Here is a 16,141-nt window from a genome sequence, read left to right as displayed (position 1 = left end):
TTTATAATACTCCATCAAAAGCTTGGAAATCCTCTTCTCCCCACTTCATCATTTCTACCTGGTAAACGTTATTTTCTTTCACTAAAGGTGCAGCAGCCAACAATACTCCTGTTTGTTTACCTGATTCCTCCTTCCTGTCCAAAGGTTTGTATAATTCTGAAAATACCCACCGCTGGTGGAGAGTTAGCAGGGAGAATCGTGACACTTTGGGATGCCAAAGCTATAGTTTATTTTCTTTAAGATTTCAGAAGAAAAGTGGTCCAAACAGAAGAACCTGATAAAATGATATGCTAGTGCAAAATAAAAAATGCCACTTACAAAACAGCTGCTGAATATCAGTTAGGAGATACTCACTTGGCTTACGTGAACTGGCGTTAATATCAAATCCAGAACACCAGACCAGCCAGAGAAAACACCCAGAGGTATAGCATAGGCTAAAGCAATCATCAAGAATCGGAAATTGCTGCGAAGACAAAACATACGCAATTAGCTGCAGCTTATATTAGAAACTTCACCAAGATTAGCTGCTAGAGTAAATGACACCTTAGAATCTATATTCTGCCCATCACAAAAACCAGCAGAGGTCTGAAGGAGAAGTGAGCCACAAAAATCAAGAAAGGTATCTGGCCATGTCACAGAAATTCCAATGGCTGAGATGCTACTGCCTTAACACTGTGACATCAAAAATGTCAGTCTCTTCATATAGTTCAAAGATTTCTGTAACATGCTGGGCTCACGTATTTCTCATTTCCACATGCAATTCTTCCAAGCATCAGCATGGGCAACCTACTTAGCCTAAGTGTATGTTAGGAATAGTAAGTACTAATTTGAATGACAAAAAACATACTTCAAGAATAAAATCAAGGGTCGTGCTTTTTGAGCTGTGTTTTTTCTTCTTTTTAATCTGTTTTAGTTCTCTTTATTTTGGTGAAAGGCAGGGAAAGCTCTGGAAACCAAGATGGGTACAGTAGCAAGAGTGGAAAAATTTGACAGTTTGAACTGTCAAAAAACAGAGACAAGTATAATGCTCTGATCTAAATAGTCAGCATGTTTACTTTTTCCTCCCAATTAAAATTATTCAGCCTTTAGTATTCAGTGGAAGATGAAGCAGTCAAAGCTCTGTCATCATTTACTCGGCACTAGTGAGGCCAGACCTCGAGTACTGCATTCAGTTCTGGGCCCCTCACTACAAGAGAGACATGGAGGTGATGGTGCCTGTCGAGAAAAGGGCAACAAAGCTGGTGAAGGGTCTGGAGAGTAAGTCTTATGAGGAACAGCTGAGGAAACTGGGATTGTTTAGTCTGGAGAAGAGAAGGCTTCGGGCAGGGCGGGGAGGATGGACAGGGACAACGACCTTATCACTCTCTCCAACTACCTGAAAGGAGGTTGTAGTGAGGTGGGGGTCAGTCTCTTCTCCAAAGTAACGAGTGACAGGACAAGAGGTAATAGCCTCAAGCTGTGCCAGGGGAAGTTTAGATTGGATAGTGGGAAAAATTTCTTCACAGAGAGGGTGCTCAGGTATTGGAACAAGCTGCTCAGGGAAGAGGTGGAATCACTATCCCTGGAAGTGTTCAAAAAAGTGATACCATTTAGTGATGGACTTGGCAGTCCTGGGGTAATGGTTGGACTTGATGATCTTAAAGGTCATTTCCAACCTAGTGGATTCTATGATCATTTTCATCGTACACGTTGTAAACAGGAGATGGCAGACAAATACCACCATCAATTTCTCCCACCCACCGTAACCAAATCAAATGTGAAATCTTTGCTAAGAGACATCCAACTTTTCCTCAAAAAATCTTTTGATTTGGGAATAAAAACAGAAAAATATACTTTTAACTCTGCAACAGTAATATTTTAAAGTGAAGAGATTTTATGGTGATTCCAAGCTTATCCCATGGAATATCTGTGTAACCATAAAATGTGCTTCCCCCATTTCACAAACAATTTACATAAAATTGATCTTGATCAGCACCAGGTCCTTGGCATGCATCAGCAATTTGATAGCACACAGCTATGAAAGCCAAGAGGGAGGCAAAGAGCTTTAAAGATTCTTCAAAACATTCAGAGGCTTGCAGCTTGCATGGTTTTACTCTCCTAAAAGATCCATGCACAGCACACCAGCCAGCATTTTTTCTCACTGTTCTTTTTCACACATCCTCTTTTTGAATAACACATTTCTATCACATGAACATATCCTCCTCTTTCAATATAATTTGTGTCAGATTTATTTTTTAATGCAAAGAAAAGCAACTCCCAAGCTTTCAGCTCTTCTATACATTGTTTGCACTTCTCTGAATACTAAAATGTTTGCTGTCTTCCTGACAATGTTTTTTCTCTCTCTTAAGAATGCCATACTCTTATCCTAGTCTACCTTGTATCATTTGTAATCTCTTAAAGCAGGTTTCTGATGCTATTTGATACTACTCATGTAAAAGCTAATTCAACATCTGTAGAATAAAATAAAAGGGAAGTGCCCATTTAGCATAAACATCATATAGCCATGTCATAGATTGCAAAGAAGTAAAAAGTCTGAATTCACTCTTCCAAAATACTTGCTCAGTATTCAAAATCTTTGGCTACCTGAATCTCATCTTCATTAAACAGCTACTTTTGAGGGGCTGAGTACTTTGTAAGTTACTTGACTGAGATCTCCAGTGGTGTATCTGTCTTTTGTAACTCTAGCAACAAGATAGACTGGCATGTCGGACAGCTGCTCTGTGCCATGTCCAACCCCTAGTACCAATACTAGAAAACCAGCTCTGCATAATGACATCCTTCAGTGACAGAGGCTGCACCTTGCCTTGTTTCCAGAATATGGAAGGTAATCGGGAGAAAGGGTGCATGGCAGTGACAAATCTGCACCAATCACTAGATGTCATTCTGTCCCCCTTGTCCAGCAATAGCTAAATGCTGGCTACGGTAAGTGCTAAAGCCATTTGAAACACACAACTTAAGTAGCAGTTCTGCTTTTCATGGTGCCAGTCACTTGTATTTGTTTTGCAATTTTGCAATTGCTCCACTGAAAACAGAAAAATATGCTGTCTGTCACACCATCAGTTGGTGAAACCACACTGTTTTCCATCGTATCAGCCCTTATGACAGGATATCACCATTAGCCTCTCTCTGTTAAACCATTCTGCTGGAAATATGAATTGGCTTTTTCTTCTGGTGTTTTTTCAGAAACCTACTTAATGCCACTAGAATCCGTGCAACAGGGTGGTCCAGGTGGGAGCCCCATCAAAGTCAGTCACCATTTTCAGAATAACTTTGACAGTGCCTATTAACATCATGCACATTCTGAACAGCTTCCATCATGTATGGTGATGTCATATGAAAGTTTCATTAAAGAAATAATGATGCACAAGAACTCTGTTATGAAATTTCAAAATTGCTTACACAGTCCCTTTAAAATATAAAATGCATGTAACTGGCTAAAAACATCTAATTACTTCAAAGCAAAAATCACTACATGTTTACTTGATGCAGATATTAAGAGTTGCTAACTTTTTTTTACTTATATTAAGTTTTCTCCATGGAAATTTGTGGCATATTCTGAAACGGGGAAAAAAGAAAAAAAAAGTCTTATTTGCTTCACCCAAGAAACTCAGAAAGGCACTGTACTTTTTGTAACAGAAATTCAAGCTACACTTGTCACAGTGTGTGACAGACTGTTAAAAGAGTTAGATCTAGGTCCCCAGCCATGACTAACCTGTCAACTCCCACTGCAGGCTGAGAGAGTTGGTATCAGGAGATAACCAGAGATCAGCTAATCATTCTAATCTGTCAGAAACAGGAATCCTCCAAACCAAGAAGAACCACCAAGTTCCTAAGCAAGTCCCCCCAAAATGGCCTATAGGGAATGGCTGACCCTAAGAAAGATATGTATAAATACAACTCAGCAAAAAGCAGCTCATGAAGATGACTGCTCAAGGGCCTGAAGGCATGAAGGAGTTTGGGAGTTGCAAGGATGTCATGGATCCCTTCAGCATTCAAAGAAAAAGATCAATGACTTCAATGGTAGTTATGCTACGCAGCTTTGTTTTGAAGTAATAAAACTGCAGCTTGGGGGAAAGAGAAGAGTAAAATTATGAACATCTCAATAATCATGAGTGGTTTTTGGTGCACAGTTGGGTCAGCCCACTAACTTACACACGTTCTTAATGCCTTACACAGTTTTATACCAGAGGGTAAGTCTTCAGTACGGGGAAAATATGATTTCCTGTTACTCATCAGCTGATTAGCTTCAGTCTACACCACTAAGTCAAAAGAAAGGCTCTCTGTGCCAAGAACTATGAACCCTAGATTAGGCAGGCAACAGAGCTTAAAATCCTAATGAATCAGATGATGGATTTCTCTTGAAACACAGCAGATACCATTTTCTTTTGTAAAACCCCCCTTGCTTGATGGATTGTTCCTGAAAGGTTCCCTAAGATATGTGGGTTTAATGATGAACTGTTGATTGTTTCATGTACAGAGGAATGAAGAAGTGCCTTTGATAAGAGGTAGCATGAAAGAATGCATAAAGCCCTGAAGGAAGGGAGATATAATGATCTACCTGACTGCACTTTAAAAGCCCTGTTGGTTCTTGGAGACACTATAAACTATCCTCATTATTTAAGCATCTAGCTTGTTTTCTTCAGGTTCATTGATTGTGAATAGTAAGCCAGCTTTGCTGTTTACCTCCTGACCTTAACAGTATCTCAGGTCCACTGTTTACAACACTGTGAACACGGAATCTAATGGTTATAAAGCTCCCAAATGGAGTACTGTCAACAAAAGTTTTATATTTAAACTTCAGGGTCAGTTGCTGTTTGGATTTCTGTTCAACAGCAACATTTTTACAACACAACCCTCAGGCATGGTCTCACCACACACCAGCTTGGGTGCGTAACGGCATTACTGTGTGTGCCAAGTGTCCTTATGGGAACTGCAATTTCTTAATACCCTGAGTAGGTCACTTTGCTGACTAACCAGCCAGCCGTACTCACACCTCCTTCCAACTGCCAGCCTGTTCAAGGACACACAGGATTAAACATCTTGTCAACTATTTACTTCCCAAAACTGAAATAAAAACCTCAAAAAAAAAAAAAAAGAAAAAAATCACAAGAAGGAATTAGATGGTTTTGCTAGCTTTAAATAGTTTTAGCAAGCACAGCCACAATAGGTCCGTAATAGCTAAATGCCTAAAGCTCCACATTTATTAAGTTTCGAGAAGCCCTTTGTACATAGACGCATCTCTTAGCATTAAATCACCCAAGAAACAATTACAGCAAGAGTTTGAAGCTCCCCAGTGAAGTCAGCCGTATTCTGCACCATGGGAGTGGCTCTTCTTTGCCCGAGGAAATTAATCTGTGCAGTATCATGTACAGGGCACAGGCCTTCACAATTATTCAGCATTAATATTACAGTTGCTTTACTTGTTCATCTGAGATCCGATTCCCACTACATAAGACATTATGCAAACACTGTGGTGGAGTGGGACTGTGTCTTACCAAGAGCCCCACTAGAAAAAGTTGCAAAGCTGGAGATGTCACTTTCTTTACAACCTTTTTTAAAAACAAGCAAACAAAATTTTAAGGAAACTAACTCACCTTGGAACCTGTTTAGAAACACATCTTGATAGACTTCTCCTATTCCCACTTCATATTGTAACATACTAGCAATGAGATTTAAAAGATCATATAATGGTTTCAGATAGTTCATTCATTGCTCCCACAGCTGAATGACAGCAGCTGAATACTCCTCTGAATGACAAGCAAACCCTAAAATCATTCCAATATAATAAGCACGGAAGAAAGTAGCTTATCAATTAGTTATGTCCAGTGTTGTTAATTGTTACTTCACCCTAGCAGGGTGCACACTGTTAATCTTGTATAACCAGATACAACAGAAGCACTGCATGAGAAAAGCTGTGCTAACAGCATGAATAAAAGCAGTGCAGGTGCTGAAGAGCTCTGGCATGACGGCTTGAGATATAGCCAATGATTTAAAATTTAATGTCTGCTTTTTAGCAGTTATTATCCTTTTATGTCTTAGCATTAATATTTAATTTTATTTTGTTTAAAAGCACTACAAACCAACTTGTTTGCTCAATGATTAAAGCACACTTGTTTTTATTTACTTATGTGCTGATCTGCTTTGAAGTGGAAACCCAATGAGGACCTACCTTAAGAGTCTGCAGAAACTTCTCCTGTAGCTGAGCCGTTGACTTGCTGCAGCCACACTGGGAGGGAATGGAGGGCGCGAGGGGAAGTAAGCCAACGCGGCGGAAAATATCAGGGAAACCATTCCAAATTCTAAACAAGATGGCAAAGAAAAACAAAACCAAGAACAGATGTTAGCATCTAAAGACCTGTTTTGGTACAGCACTGCTATCAGCCAGCCTCTGATACGTAAATCCTACCACAAGTGCTTTACTGCTCCTGACAACAGAACTCCGTAACTTGAGGGAGAATTTCTTTTTTCCTCCCCAAGCAAGATTTCAAATTGAGATGGGAAATCAATGAGATGGAGAAAAATTGGCAGTCCATTCAAGTGACAGGAGCTGCAGAGAACCAGTCTCACACATCGGGAATTCAGTGAAGCAAAAAGAAAGCTTTTGCTTTTTCTCTTTAGAGAGAACTGCATTATGAAGATTTGGCCACATTTCCACACAATGGAAGTTATGCAGTGCAGGTAACAGCGTGCTAGAGACTTTAAACAGATGGGAATGGGGAAGCCCCAGGGTGTGGAATGATAATTACTTTGTGCACAGGATGATGATGACAAACGAAAGGTCAATCAAGGCAGCATCTCGGACACAAACAGTATTATATGGCAAAAGATTTATTAAGAGAAAAGCATAGGAGCAGCCGTGGCTCAAGAATAGACAGAGCATGGGTAATAGGGAGTAAAATGAAAGAATACAGCTGTTTGCAGATGATTCCCTAGTTCAGCAGCAGGTATTCTAGACCTCTGAAAAATTTCATAGCAGAAGTTTGGACCTGAACTTGCAAAGTGCTGAGCACTTCACAGAAAACACTCAGCAAGCCCTGTCATCAGTCATCTTTTGGAAAAACAACTCTACCTACAGTCAGTCTAATTAATTTGTTTTACAGGCCTTTTTACAATGTATATCGTGTTCTCCACAGTCCTCGTTCCCAGTATTTCTCCTATCCCCTTTGAAAACAAGATTCTTTGCTGCTGGAGAGAAAAATGTACAGCTCAAGTGTGTTATCTTAAAAGAACCTGTGATCTTATAACAAAGATGTGTTCACTGACACCACAAATAAATTCCATCAGAGCTGGATACTCAATTGCAATTTTCTTTTTTCTTCTCTTTTTTAACAAATCAATATGAACATGGCACTTTGCCAGCTCTTCTGCTAAAACAGAAGAAAATAAATTCAGTAAAGTTAAAAGTAAATAACACTTGGAGTCTAAATGCATCAGCTGGAGATGGGGAAGGGAAATGAATGCTTCTATTTGGTATGTGGAAAAAAAGTCTGCACTAAATTTCTTTTGAAGCCATACAATGCCATTCTTCACAATCAAATACTACAGGATTCATTTTGAATTACACAGCATCTCTTTTTCTGCTATGGTCTAATTGCATGTTCTGAGGGTCAAGGGCACTTTAACTAGACCTTCTCACTATGCTCTCTCTTCTCCAGAAAACAGATTAATTTCTATCTTTGTATACATTGTTTTTGAGACCATGAGCAGTGAACAAAGAACTGGCCGTAAGTGATCATCCCAGTTACAAGAAACGGGTGAGATGCTTTGTCACTACAGGATGATATTGGACAGGAAAGCAAGGCTTGTCAAAAGCTGTTTATCTCCTTCTCCTGCATCGAGGTCTATGCATAGTTATACATATGTATACATGCATACACACACTTTAATAAACTACTAAAGGAAGATTATAGACTGCAAACCATCAGTCTATAATTGATAGACCTTGACAGCCACCAAGGATGTGACCACACAAACCCATAAACTCTGTCCGATGTGCTTATTATTTAACTTCATTATACTGCAATGCCATAAGGGGAAAGGCTAGTTTTTTTTCAAAAGAATTCAAACCACATTGATAATTTTTTTAAGTCACAGTAATAGTTTACATAACAGGTGCCCATCTGGGGCCTATTCTATGCGTTACTTCAAGATTCCTGCCAAATTGCTGCAGTAGGAGCAGTACAGTAAAACTTAAATTTTTTTTTATTATTATTAAATTCAGCATGCAGTCCTTGTAGTAGCTTCTTGCAACTCTTTTAATGTTTCCCAGTATTGTACTTTCCAGGCTAACAAATTTGCCTCGCAAGCACTGCCCTCATGCACAGAAGTGCAGAATTCACTTTGGAAACTAAAGCAGCTCCCTCTATTGAAGAATAAAAGTCTCTAGTGCCATGTCAGCTTTGTGTATCACACTTGCATTCCTATCAAAAGTCCAGGTACTTCCAAACACATACAATCTCTTACATGTTGCATTCCTTCCTCATTAGGAAATCCACACCTTTATCTCCATCCTCATTTACCAGACTAGATAAAGAAAAATACAGTCCCAAGACAAGTTTCAAACTGAAAGCAGGGAGCAGAAATAAGCAAAAGAGAAAAGGTAAGAAATAGGTCAGTACTGAGTCCAAGGGAGCTGGAGTCACAAAAAAAGGAGCTCTTCAACAGGAGCTATCGGCTTCTGAACAGTGCAATGAATGCAGCAAAGCACTTAGAACTGGGCAAATCAGCATAAGTTAGTGTGCAGAAACACAGCTGTGTATAGTTCTTGTTAAGGAGTGAATCTGAAATACTTCACAAAAGGTAGGTACTGCACTACAGTAATCCATGACTCTCAAATTGGAGAGACACCTGCATCTCTGCCTAGGAAGCAGGGACCCTGAAGCCACAAACAGAAGAAAACACCACTTTTACAGAGACACAAGCCTCCTTTATACAAAGTCTTTTTCCTTCACACAGGCTACTTGTAACACAAAAACTTACATAAACCAAGAAACCCTCCTCCCCATCTTGTCCTGAAATGTAGAGAGGGAACAAGGGCACTCAAGAGCACACACATGAATTTTTTTTAAACAAATAATATTTTACACTGATATTTAGGGAAGCACATGGCTAAAAGCTCTGGCTACAGATGAGAGTAATTCAAGCTTCCTTATGCGATCCAGGTAATACAATTCAATCCTGATTTCCTTCATCTGTACTATTTCAGCCGGGAACCAGAACGTGCAGCAACACAGAAAACACAGAAAGAGGCTGTGGTAATTCAGCTGAGCTCTTAGTCCATGTTTGAGATAAAGGAACAGCAATTTATTAAAAACACAGAAGAGACTGGAGTTAACAGAGCAATTTCAGAATGGGTTTATAAGCAACTGCCTCATAATCAAGTTTGAGGTTAAGTCATTGGAAAATCTGCACACTCTTGGTATGCTAGTGATCCCAAGTTAACAATTCACATCATTACTGTCTTTTAAAAATCATCACCTAACTTTTGGAGGCTGCTTATCTAACACTACTTCACACAAAAGCAACAAGCTCCTTCACAAATACTATTCCGTTATGAATGCAGAGTGCTCATCCTGTGAAACTGGCTTTTCCATGACATCTAAAAGGAGAAGTCACACCAAGCCTGACCACACTTAACTGAGAAAATGGGGGAAAGGGACAGTTCCCTGTTCTCCTATATTTTGTAACACATCTACCAGTATCTGCGAAGTCAATTTGAACTTTGCTTTCTGCCCAGCTGTTTAAGGGGACAAACAGTACCTTACCACACCTACCAGGTGTTTTCTGCAACACAGGTGAACAGAGCTGTACAACCGGCATGAGGCAGTCACCCATCAAAAGCCAGCCTTCCTTCCACTTCTGGAGCCTACCTGGCATAGAGCACAGGGGAGGCAAACAGCAGGGACCTTGCTCCCTCAGCTCTCCGGACAGGCAGGAAAAATCCTACAAGGGATTCAAAGCAACCTTCTCTTCATCAGTTCCTATCAATTTTAAATCAGCTGGATATTTTGCTACCATCACCACAATTCACTGTAGTAACATTCATGAACCAGCTCTTTTTTACTGCCTGAACAGCTAAAGGTGGTGTAGCTCCTGAAAAGACATACCCCGTATGAAACAACCACATACGCAGCTGCATAAAGAATTTATATCTGTTCAAAACACTTTCAAATACTAAGAACTACTGATGCCTCATAAAACACAATTCCTAGGAAGCTGAAGAGCTGCTGTACGATCATCTTCTGTTGGGACCAACAATCCCAGTATGTCTACAGGATGTTCCCAAATCCTAACTGCTCAGAAAGAGCCATGCTGAGACATGGGACTAGCAAGAAACACCTCTGAACCTTAGTGGCAAGCAAGATCTATCCCTGTTTCTGAAGAAAATGATTAAGAAAACCTCCCAGAGGAGAAGAGAAAGTCAATCTAATGGGCTGCTGAAAGCTACATTTCTAGTGCTATCAGACTCAAAAGAGTGGTCTGGGGCGCAAAACTGTACTTCCTGTAAGTAGACGAATTATTCTCTCTTCATGGAAAATCTGGAGAGGGAGAGCTAATGCATGCGTCTAATCTCTACATTTTTTCTCCCCTTAGCTCCTCAGGACAAAGGCCGACTTGCCTTCATTTTTCCTTCTTTCACACTGGCTGGTTTTGCCTGTCATGAGATTTTTGGAGTCCAACATATTTACCTCTGAAAAAGGCCTAAGCAACCCCAAATTTCCTTGTTGTTCCAAGACATTTGAGTCTAGTAAAAAGTAGATTACTCAAAAATACTTGCTGAAATAGTGATCCAACTCCTCACACGTTCTTTAAAATGAGTATTAAAGTGGCACACCCAGCAGAAATTTCCATGAGAATAATGTCCAGGATCACAATCATGATCACAAACAGCTAACTCAATCCCATAAACCTTCATATCAACTACACAGTAGATACACTTTAAGACTTCTGGAACACTTAGGGCTAACTCCTGGCTGCAGTTCAGATGCTTCAATTCTAAGGGGGGAAAACCCCAAAGAAACATGCAACTGCCATGACATGGTAAAGTTCAGCTGCTCTTCATGCTATACCAATTTATATCCAATAAGAATCAGGTCACAGACACTTAAGCCACTTAAGCAACAATGCTTCCTTAAATCTTTGCTGCTAATTTTTGTAAATGACACAAAGAACCACAGAAGCCAATGCATGAAAAAGAGCAAGGATTTATGTAATCTGGGTTATGCCAGGTGGATTTTATATCAGCGGTTTTTTTCCACTAAACTGTTAACCACTTCATTGAAGTTGCTCACCACATAAGAGCTATTGAGTTTTCAGTTAAAACAAAAATCTACTGAGTTTTAATTGCAATGTTAGATTTTTAAATACTTGTAATATAATCACATTTGAAAGGCATATGTGAGCCTTAATTTAAGGCTGATTTAATGCAGGAAAGAATATAATGCTGAAAGACTATGGATTTCCATCCCTACAGCTACAAAAGTTAAAAAAAACAACCTGTAATAGACACATTTTAAATGAAAATTCAAGAAGCAAAAACCTGTTTGGAAGCTTAGGGAAAGAAGACATTGCCTAGAAGACATTTCTCCTAAGAGCAGCCAATACAGACAACTAAAATATTTCTTCTGGAATCAGTCTATAAAAAAAAGCTAGTTTAACATCTTTCCTACACAAGAAGGAAAAACAATTAAAACTTCTGATGGTACAACAGAAAACATTGGCTGACTGATGGGAAATAACAAAGTGGTAAAGTGTTACACAGGAATGTGTGTACACATGTGTACACACATTCCTGTGTAACACTTTACCACTTTGTTATTTCCCATCAGTCAGCCAATGTTTTCTGGGCAAACCAACCACTAGAGGGTAGTGCTTCACAAGTCCCAAATACATACAACGGCATATAAATCTTTTAGAGTTTTTTTAAATTTTATTTTGATTTCTAAACCACACCTGCATACAGCACAGCCTCAATGCGGTCCTTGATGTGCTCAGCGTTGCTCTGCGATGCCAGTGGAAGGTGAGATGTTCCATTAGGGGATGGCACCACAAGAGGTCCCACTAGAAACGCGCCAGCGGCACCCAGGTAATTGAGCAGCGACGCAATGGCAGTTGCTGTGGCACGTTCATCCGGAGAAAACCACGTTGTGGAAAGAAACGGCGCCGCGTTCATCACAGTTGGCCCCGCCAAGCCATTCAACAGCTGCCCTCCGTGAATCAGCCTGGAATAGAGACCACAGCCATTGGGATGATAATTGCTTGCCTCTTTTGTTTTTTTTTTTAATTAAGAAAGCATGTAAGATATGGACTGCTGGCGACAGAGCAACTGCACAAAGAAATGAAAGCCCTCTGCAAAAAAAAAGATCCTCCATATACTAAAAGAAGCCCAATTAGACTCATTTAAAGAATCCAGAGCTACTCTGGTCTCACTACCTCAGATAAATGGAGAAGAAAATGTTCTCTTCAAAGGAGGAAAGGAAGGGAGTATAAAAGGGACTTTCTCTGCAGAAAAAAGGTATCATGATAGAATATAAAGTATAAAAGATGTAGTAGCAGGAAAGCTTTAAATTACAAATGTCATAAACCTGACCCCTTGCCTGCATAAATCTCTACAGAAGATTTAAATTAGTTATAGCAGATCCAAAATTGAAGCACTTCAGCAAAATACTCTGCATATTTTTTCACTGCATTATTTATTTTTATTTACACACTCAGACGAGCTTGATGTGCCTACAGATGAGGAGGCTGAGCTGTTGAGGTTTCCAAGAGATTCGTCTTCTCCAGCAATCTGGTCATTCTCAACATACTGTTGAAACAGCCAAGCAAACCAAGATCTTTCTCATTTTTCACACTCATTGGGATTTAACAGATCAGACTGGTGACAGAAAAGAGATAGTACTTCCAAGCAGTGAAGTCTCTGCAAACTTTGGCTAAATATTAGTACAGTGAGCACATACAGAAAGGACTTTCTGAAGGCTTTCCTACACATGCAAGTCCGCCAGAAACATTCCACTTTGACTTTTCCAAAAAGTGATTAGCCATGAAAGGCAAAAGCATTTTAGAATTTATATAAAAACTTCATGTATAAAAAACCTTCATGTATAAAAAACGTCATGTATAAAAACCAGCGAGTCAAACAAAATACTGCAACTCCCCCAAAGCAGACCTATCCATTGTGCAATAAAATGGTGGCAGTTGATATTTTTAAATGGGTGGTGTTTTTCTAAGCATAGCAGGAACTTGATGTTATTGCTGCAAGTCTCGAGTTGTCAGACATAAAAAGCTATGGCCTGAAAATGGGGAAACATAAGCTGGCATTTAGGCAGTGTTTCAAGCCACAAATGGCTGAATAATATACAGTGTAAAAGGAGTTTTTTTAAAGCACACAAAGGAATAAGATATGCAAAAGAAATGTTGACAGACTCTTTATCAAATTAACAAGCTAGATTGCAATAAAAAGGAATAAATGCTACCAATTCTCAGCTGATTAGAAATTACATTTTCAAACAAGATTTATATAAATATACAGGAAAAGAAAAAGCTATTACCATCTGGAGGAAATGCTTTCTGAGCTGGGACAGAAGTAACATCCACTCTTAAATATATGCAACCGGTTACTTTTTTTTCTTAAAGTTCACACAGAGAGGATAGATTTCATTACTATCTGTTCATGATGTACTTCAGAGGGACACCATGAAGGCATCATCAGACCTTTTAAATGCTTGTCAAACTGGGGGCCCCCAATAAAACAAAATGAAATAGTTTTACATAAATAAAAAGCACTGTCTAAATAATGCTCTGATACAGTTTTCTGGACAACATAGTACATGAATCCCTTATGGTTACTCTCCAACCCAGTGTACTTTGGACAAACTAAGGTATCCTTGTGCAGTTTGGTATATTCATTCTACTTATCTCACTATAGTAAGTTATTCTCGAACTTATCCTAAACTATTCCAGGGTATTTGCAGAGCTATGCTACATCCCCAGAAACAGCTGCATTTCAGTAGCAAGTACGTTCACTTATACCACTAAGATATACCTACTCTATAGCAATCCTAATCGCAAATAAAATTCACTAAAATCAGAAAAAAGTACAACCGTTCTTCTGCGGCATCTATGGGTATATAGGCACTTCACTAGGCAAGAAAGTTCTGTCAAAATACCTGCAAACAAACCACCAAACAAAATCCCCAATTTATATATTGTGAGAATTATACATACTCTTTTCATGTACTTACACTTCCAATGTATCAAACTCTAGCATCTGAATAAAGCTCTGTAACTGACTTCTGTATTTGAGGGAGAAAGAGATACTAATTTTACTCTGGAGATTCAAAGGAAGAAATCCAGAATTTTAATTCTATATTAGTTGTCTTTTTAAAATAGAGAAAAACAACAAACCAACGTAAGAGACAATTTTTGCCTCTCTGTAGGTCTCTTCCATTGGTGTTCTGGCTGCTTGCTCTCTCTCCTACCTCACCCTGCCTGGTGTGCTCTCTGTTTCCACAGATTTGCCTTTCCATTTGTATTTCTGGCATTTACCAAGCCTGACATTATCACTCAGGGCAGAATATCTCTTACCTTCATATTGCTGAACTTTTCAGGTCTAATATATTATGGTTAATAAACACTATTTTCAGACTAAATTGCCACTGATATACAGGCTTCTACCTCAATACAAGAGCTACTGAGTTGCTGGAGCAGGTTCAAAGAAGGGCAACAGAGCTGGTGAAGGGTATAGAGCACAAGTCTTATGAGGAATGGCCAAGGAAACTGGGATTGTTTAGTCTGGAGAACAGCAGGCACAGGGGGGACCTTATCACTCTCTATAGCTACCTGAAAGGAGGTTGTAGTGAGGTGATAGTCTGTCTCTTGTCCCAAGTAACAAGCAGTAGGACAAGAGGTAATGGCCCCAAGCCACGTTAGGGGAGGTTTAGATTGGATATTAGGAACAATTTCTTCACAGAGAGGGTGGTCAGGCATCAGAACAGGCTGCCCAAGGCAGTGGTGCAGTCGCCGTCCCTGAAGCATTCAAAAACCATGCAGATGAGGCCTTCAGTGACATGGTTTAATGGTGGTCTCTGCAGTCCTGAGGTAATGGTTGCACTTTATGATCTTAAAGGTTATTTCCAACCTAGTGGAGTCTATGAAATATCTCTGCATATGATAAAAGCCTAAACCTTATTTTACCTGATTTTCAATACAGGCAAGAATTAAGCTACTTTTTCCAGGGGGTGGGAATAAATAAATAAATAGGTTATTTGCATTATTCCTCTACAGAGTCTTAATTCATTTCCCTAGAGAAGCAGGGACAAGAGATTCAAGACAATTCACTGCATTTACTAAGCTTCTATTCTGGGAGACAAATGTTGCAGCCACTCCATCTCTCAGCGAAATATGAGCCCAACAGTACTGGTGGCTTTTTGCTGTTTTTACTATGTCTTATTATCACCATACTAGATTTTGGTCTCACAGCGTATAGGAGTCTCCTGTTGTACACCATTAGCACTAAGAATTGCTTCAACACCAAAAGATGTTAGTTTGTGTTATTCCTCAATTTTCTTCTTGCTTCTGCTACCAAAAACATGCAAAGAGCAACTGCATTTTTCCATGTCACTATTTCAGTTTCATTCTGCACATCAAGATTTCTTTTCCCTGAGAAAAGGGGTAAAAAGATTACATTAGCTCAGAACCCTACCCAGCTGGAAAAAATGTATTTCACTCTTATTATACTAACTGGAAAAAATGTATTTCACTCTTATTACACTAACAGAGTAATCTTCATCTGTTATTCATTCAGCTCTACTCTGTTTTGAGCTGCATTATTTATCCAATCATCATCCAATTATTTTCATGTATCAAAAAGTAGAAAGTTATTGAGTTCAAATAATAGAAAACAACACAAGAGTAGAAGGCTTTTTAATCCCAATCATGAAAGAGAAAATTGGAAAAAATGACACCAGAAATTCATCCCTGACTTACAAAATAACTGACAGACTGACTAGGTTAAGGCAAAAGTGGGGAAGTAAATATCTACCCCAACTATCTTGTTTCTAACCATTTCAGAAGCCCAGCCAGGGTCTAATTTCAAACTTCAAAGTTCTTGTACACCTGACCTCTGGACTAACGAAGTTGTGTG

At 39.2% G+C, this 16,141-nt stretch overlaps 1 protein-coding gene across 1 annotated transcript in view; it reads right to left on the bottom strand.

Moving 5' to 3' along the window:
- SLC49A4 (solute carrier family 49 member 4) overlaps positions 1-16,141 on the bottom strand; it is a 72,600-nt gene that overhangs the window by 26,366 nt on the left and 30,093 nt on the right. Inside the window, exons 3-5 of the mRNA XM_061468651.1 lie at positions 11,953-12,221; positions 6,170-6,299; positions 355-463 (exon numbers count right to left, since the gene is read on the bottom strand). Of these exons, the coding sequence (XP_061324635.1) occupies positions 355-463; positions 6,170-6,299; positions 11,953-12,221 (508 nt within the window). The remainder of the gene's footprint in view (positions 1-354; positions 464-6,169; positions 6,300-11,952; positions 12,222-16,141) is intronic.

The sequence above is a fragment of the Pezoporus flaviventris genome, unplaced genomic scaffold (genome assembly GCF_033815535.1).
Source record: "Pezoporus flaviventris isolate CSIRO_AGI_PZ_B2104156 unplaced genomic scaffold, CSIRO_AGI_Pfla_v1 ptg000001l, whole genome shotgun sequence".
Taxonomy (NCBI): Eukaryota; Metazoa; Chordata; class Aves; order Psittaciformes; family Psittacidae; genus Pezoporus; species Pezoporus flaviventris.
Note: the sequence above shows the minus strand (reverse complement) of the source record. Positions and strands in the feature narration are given on the sequence as shown.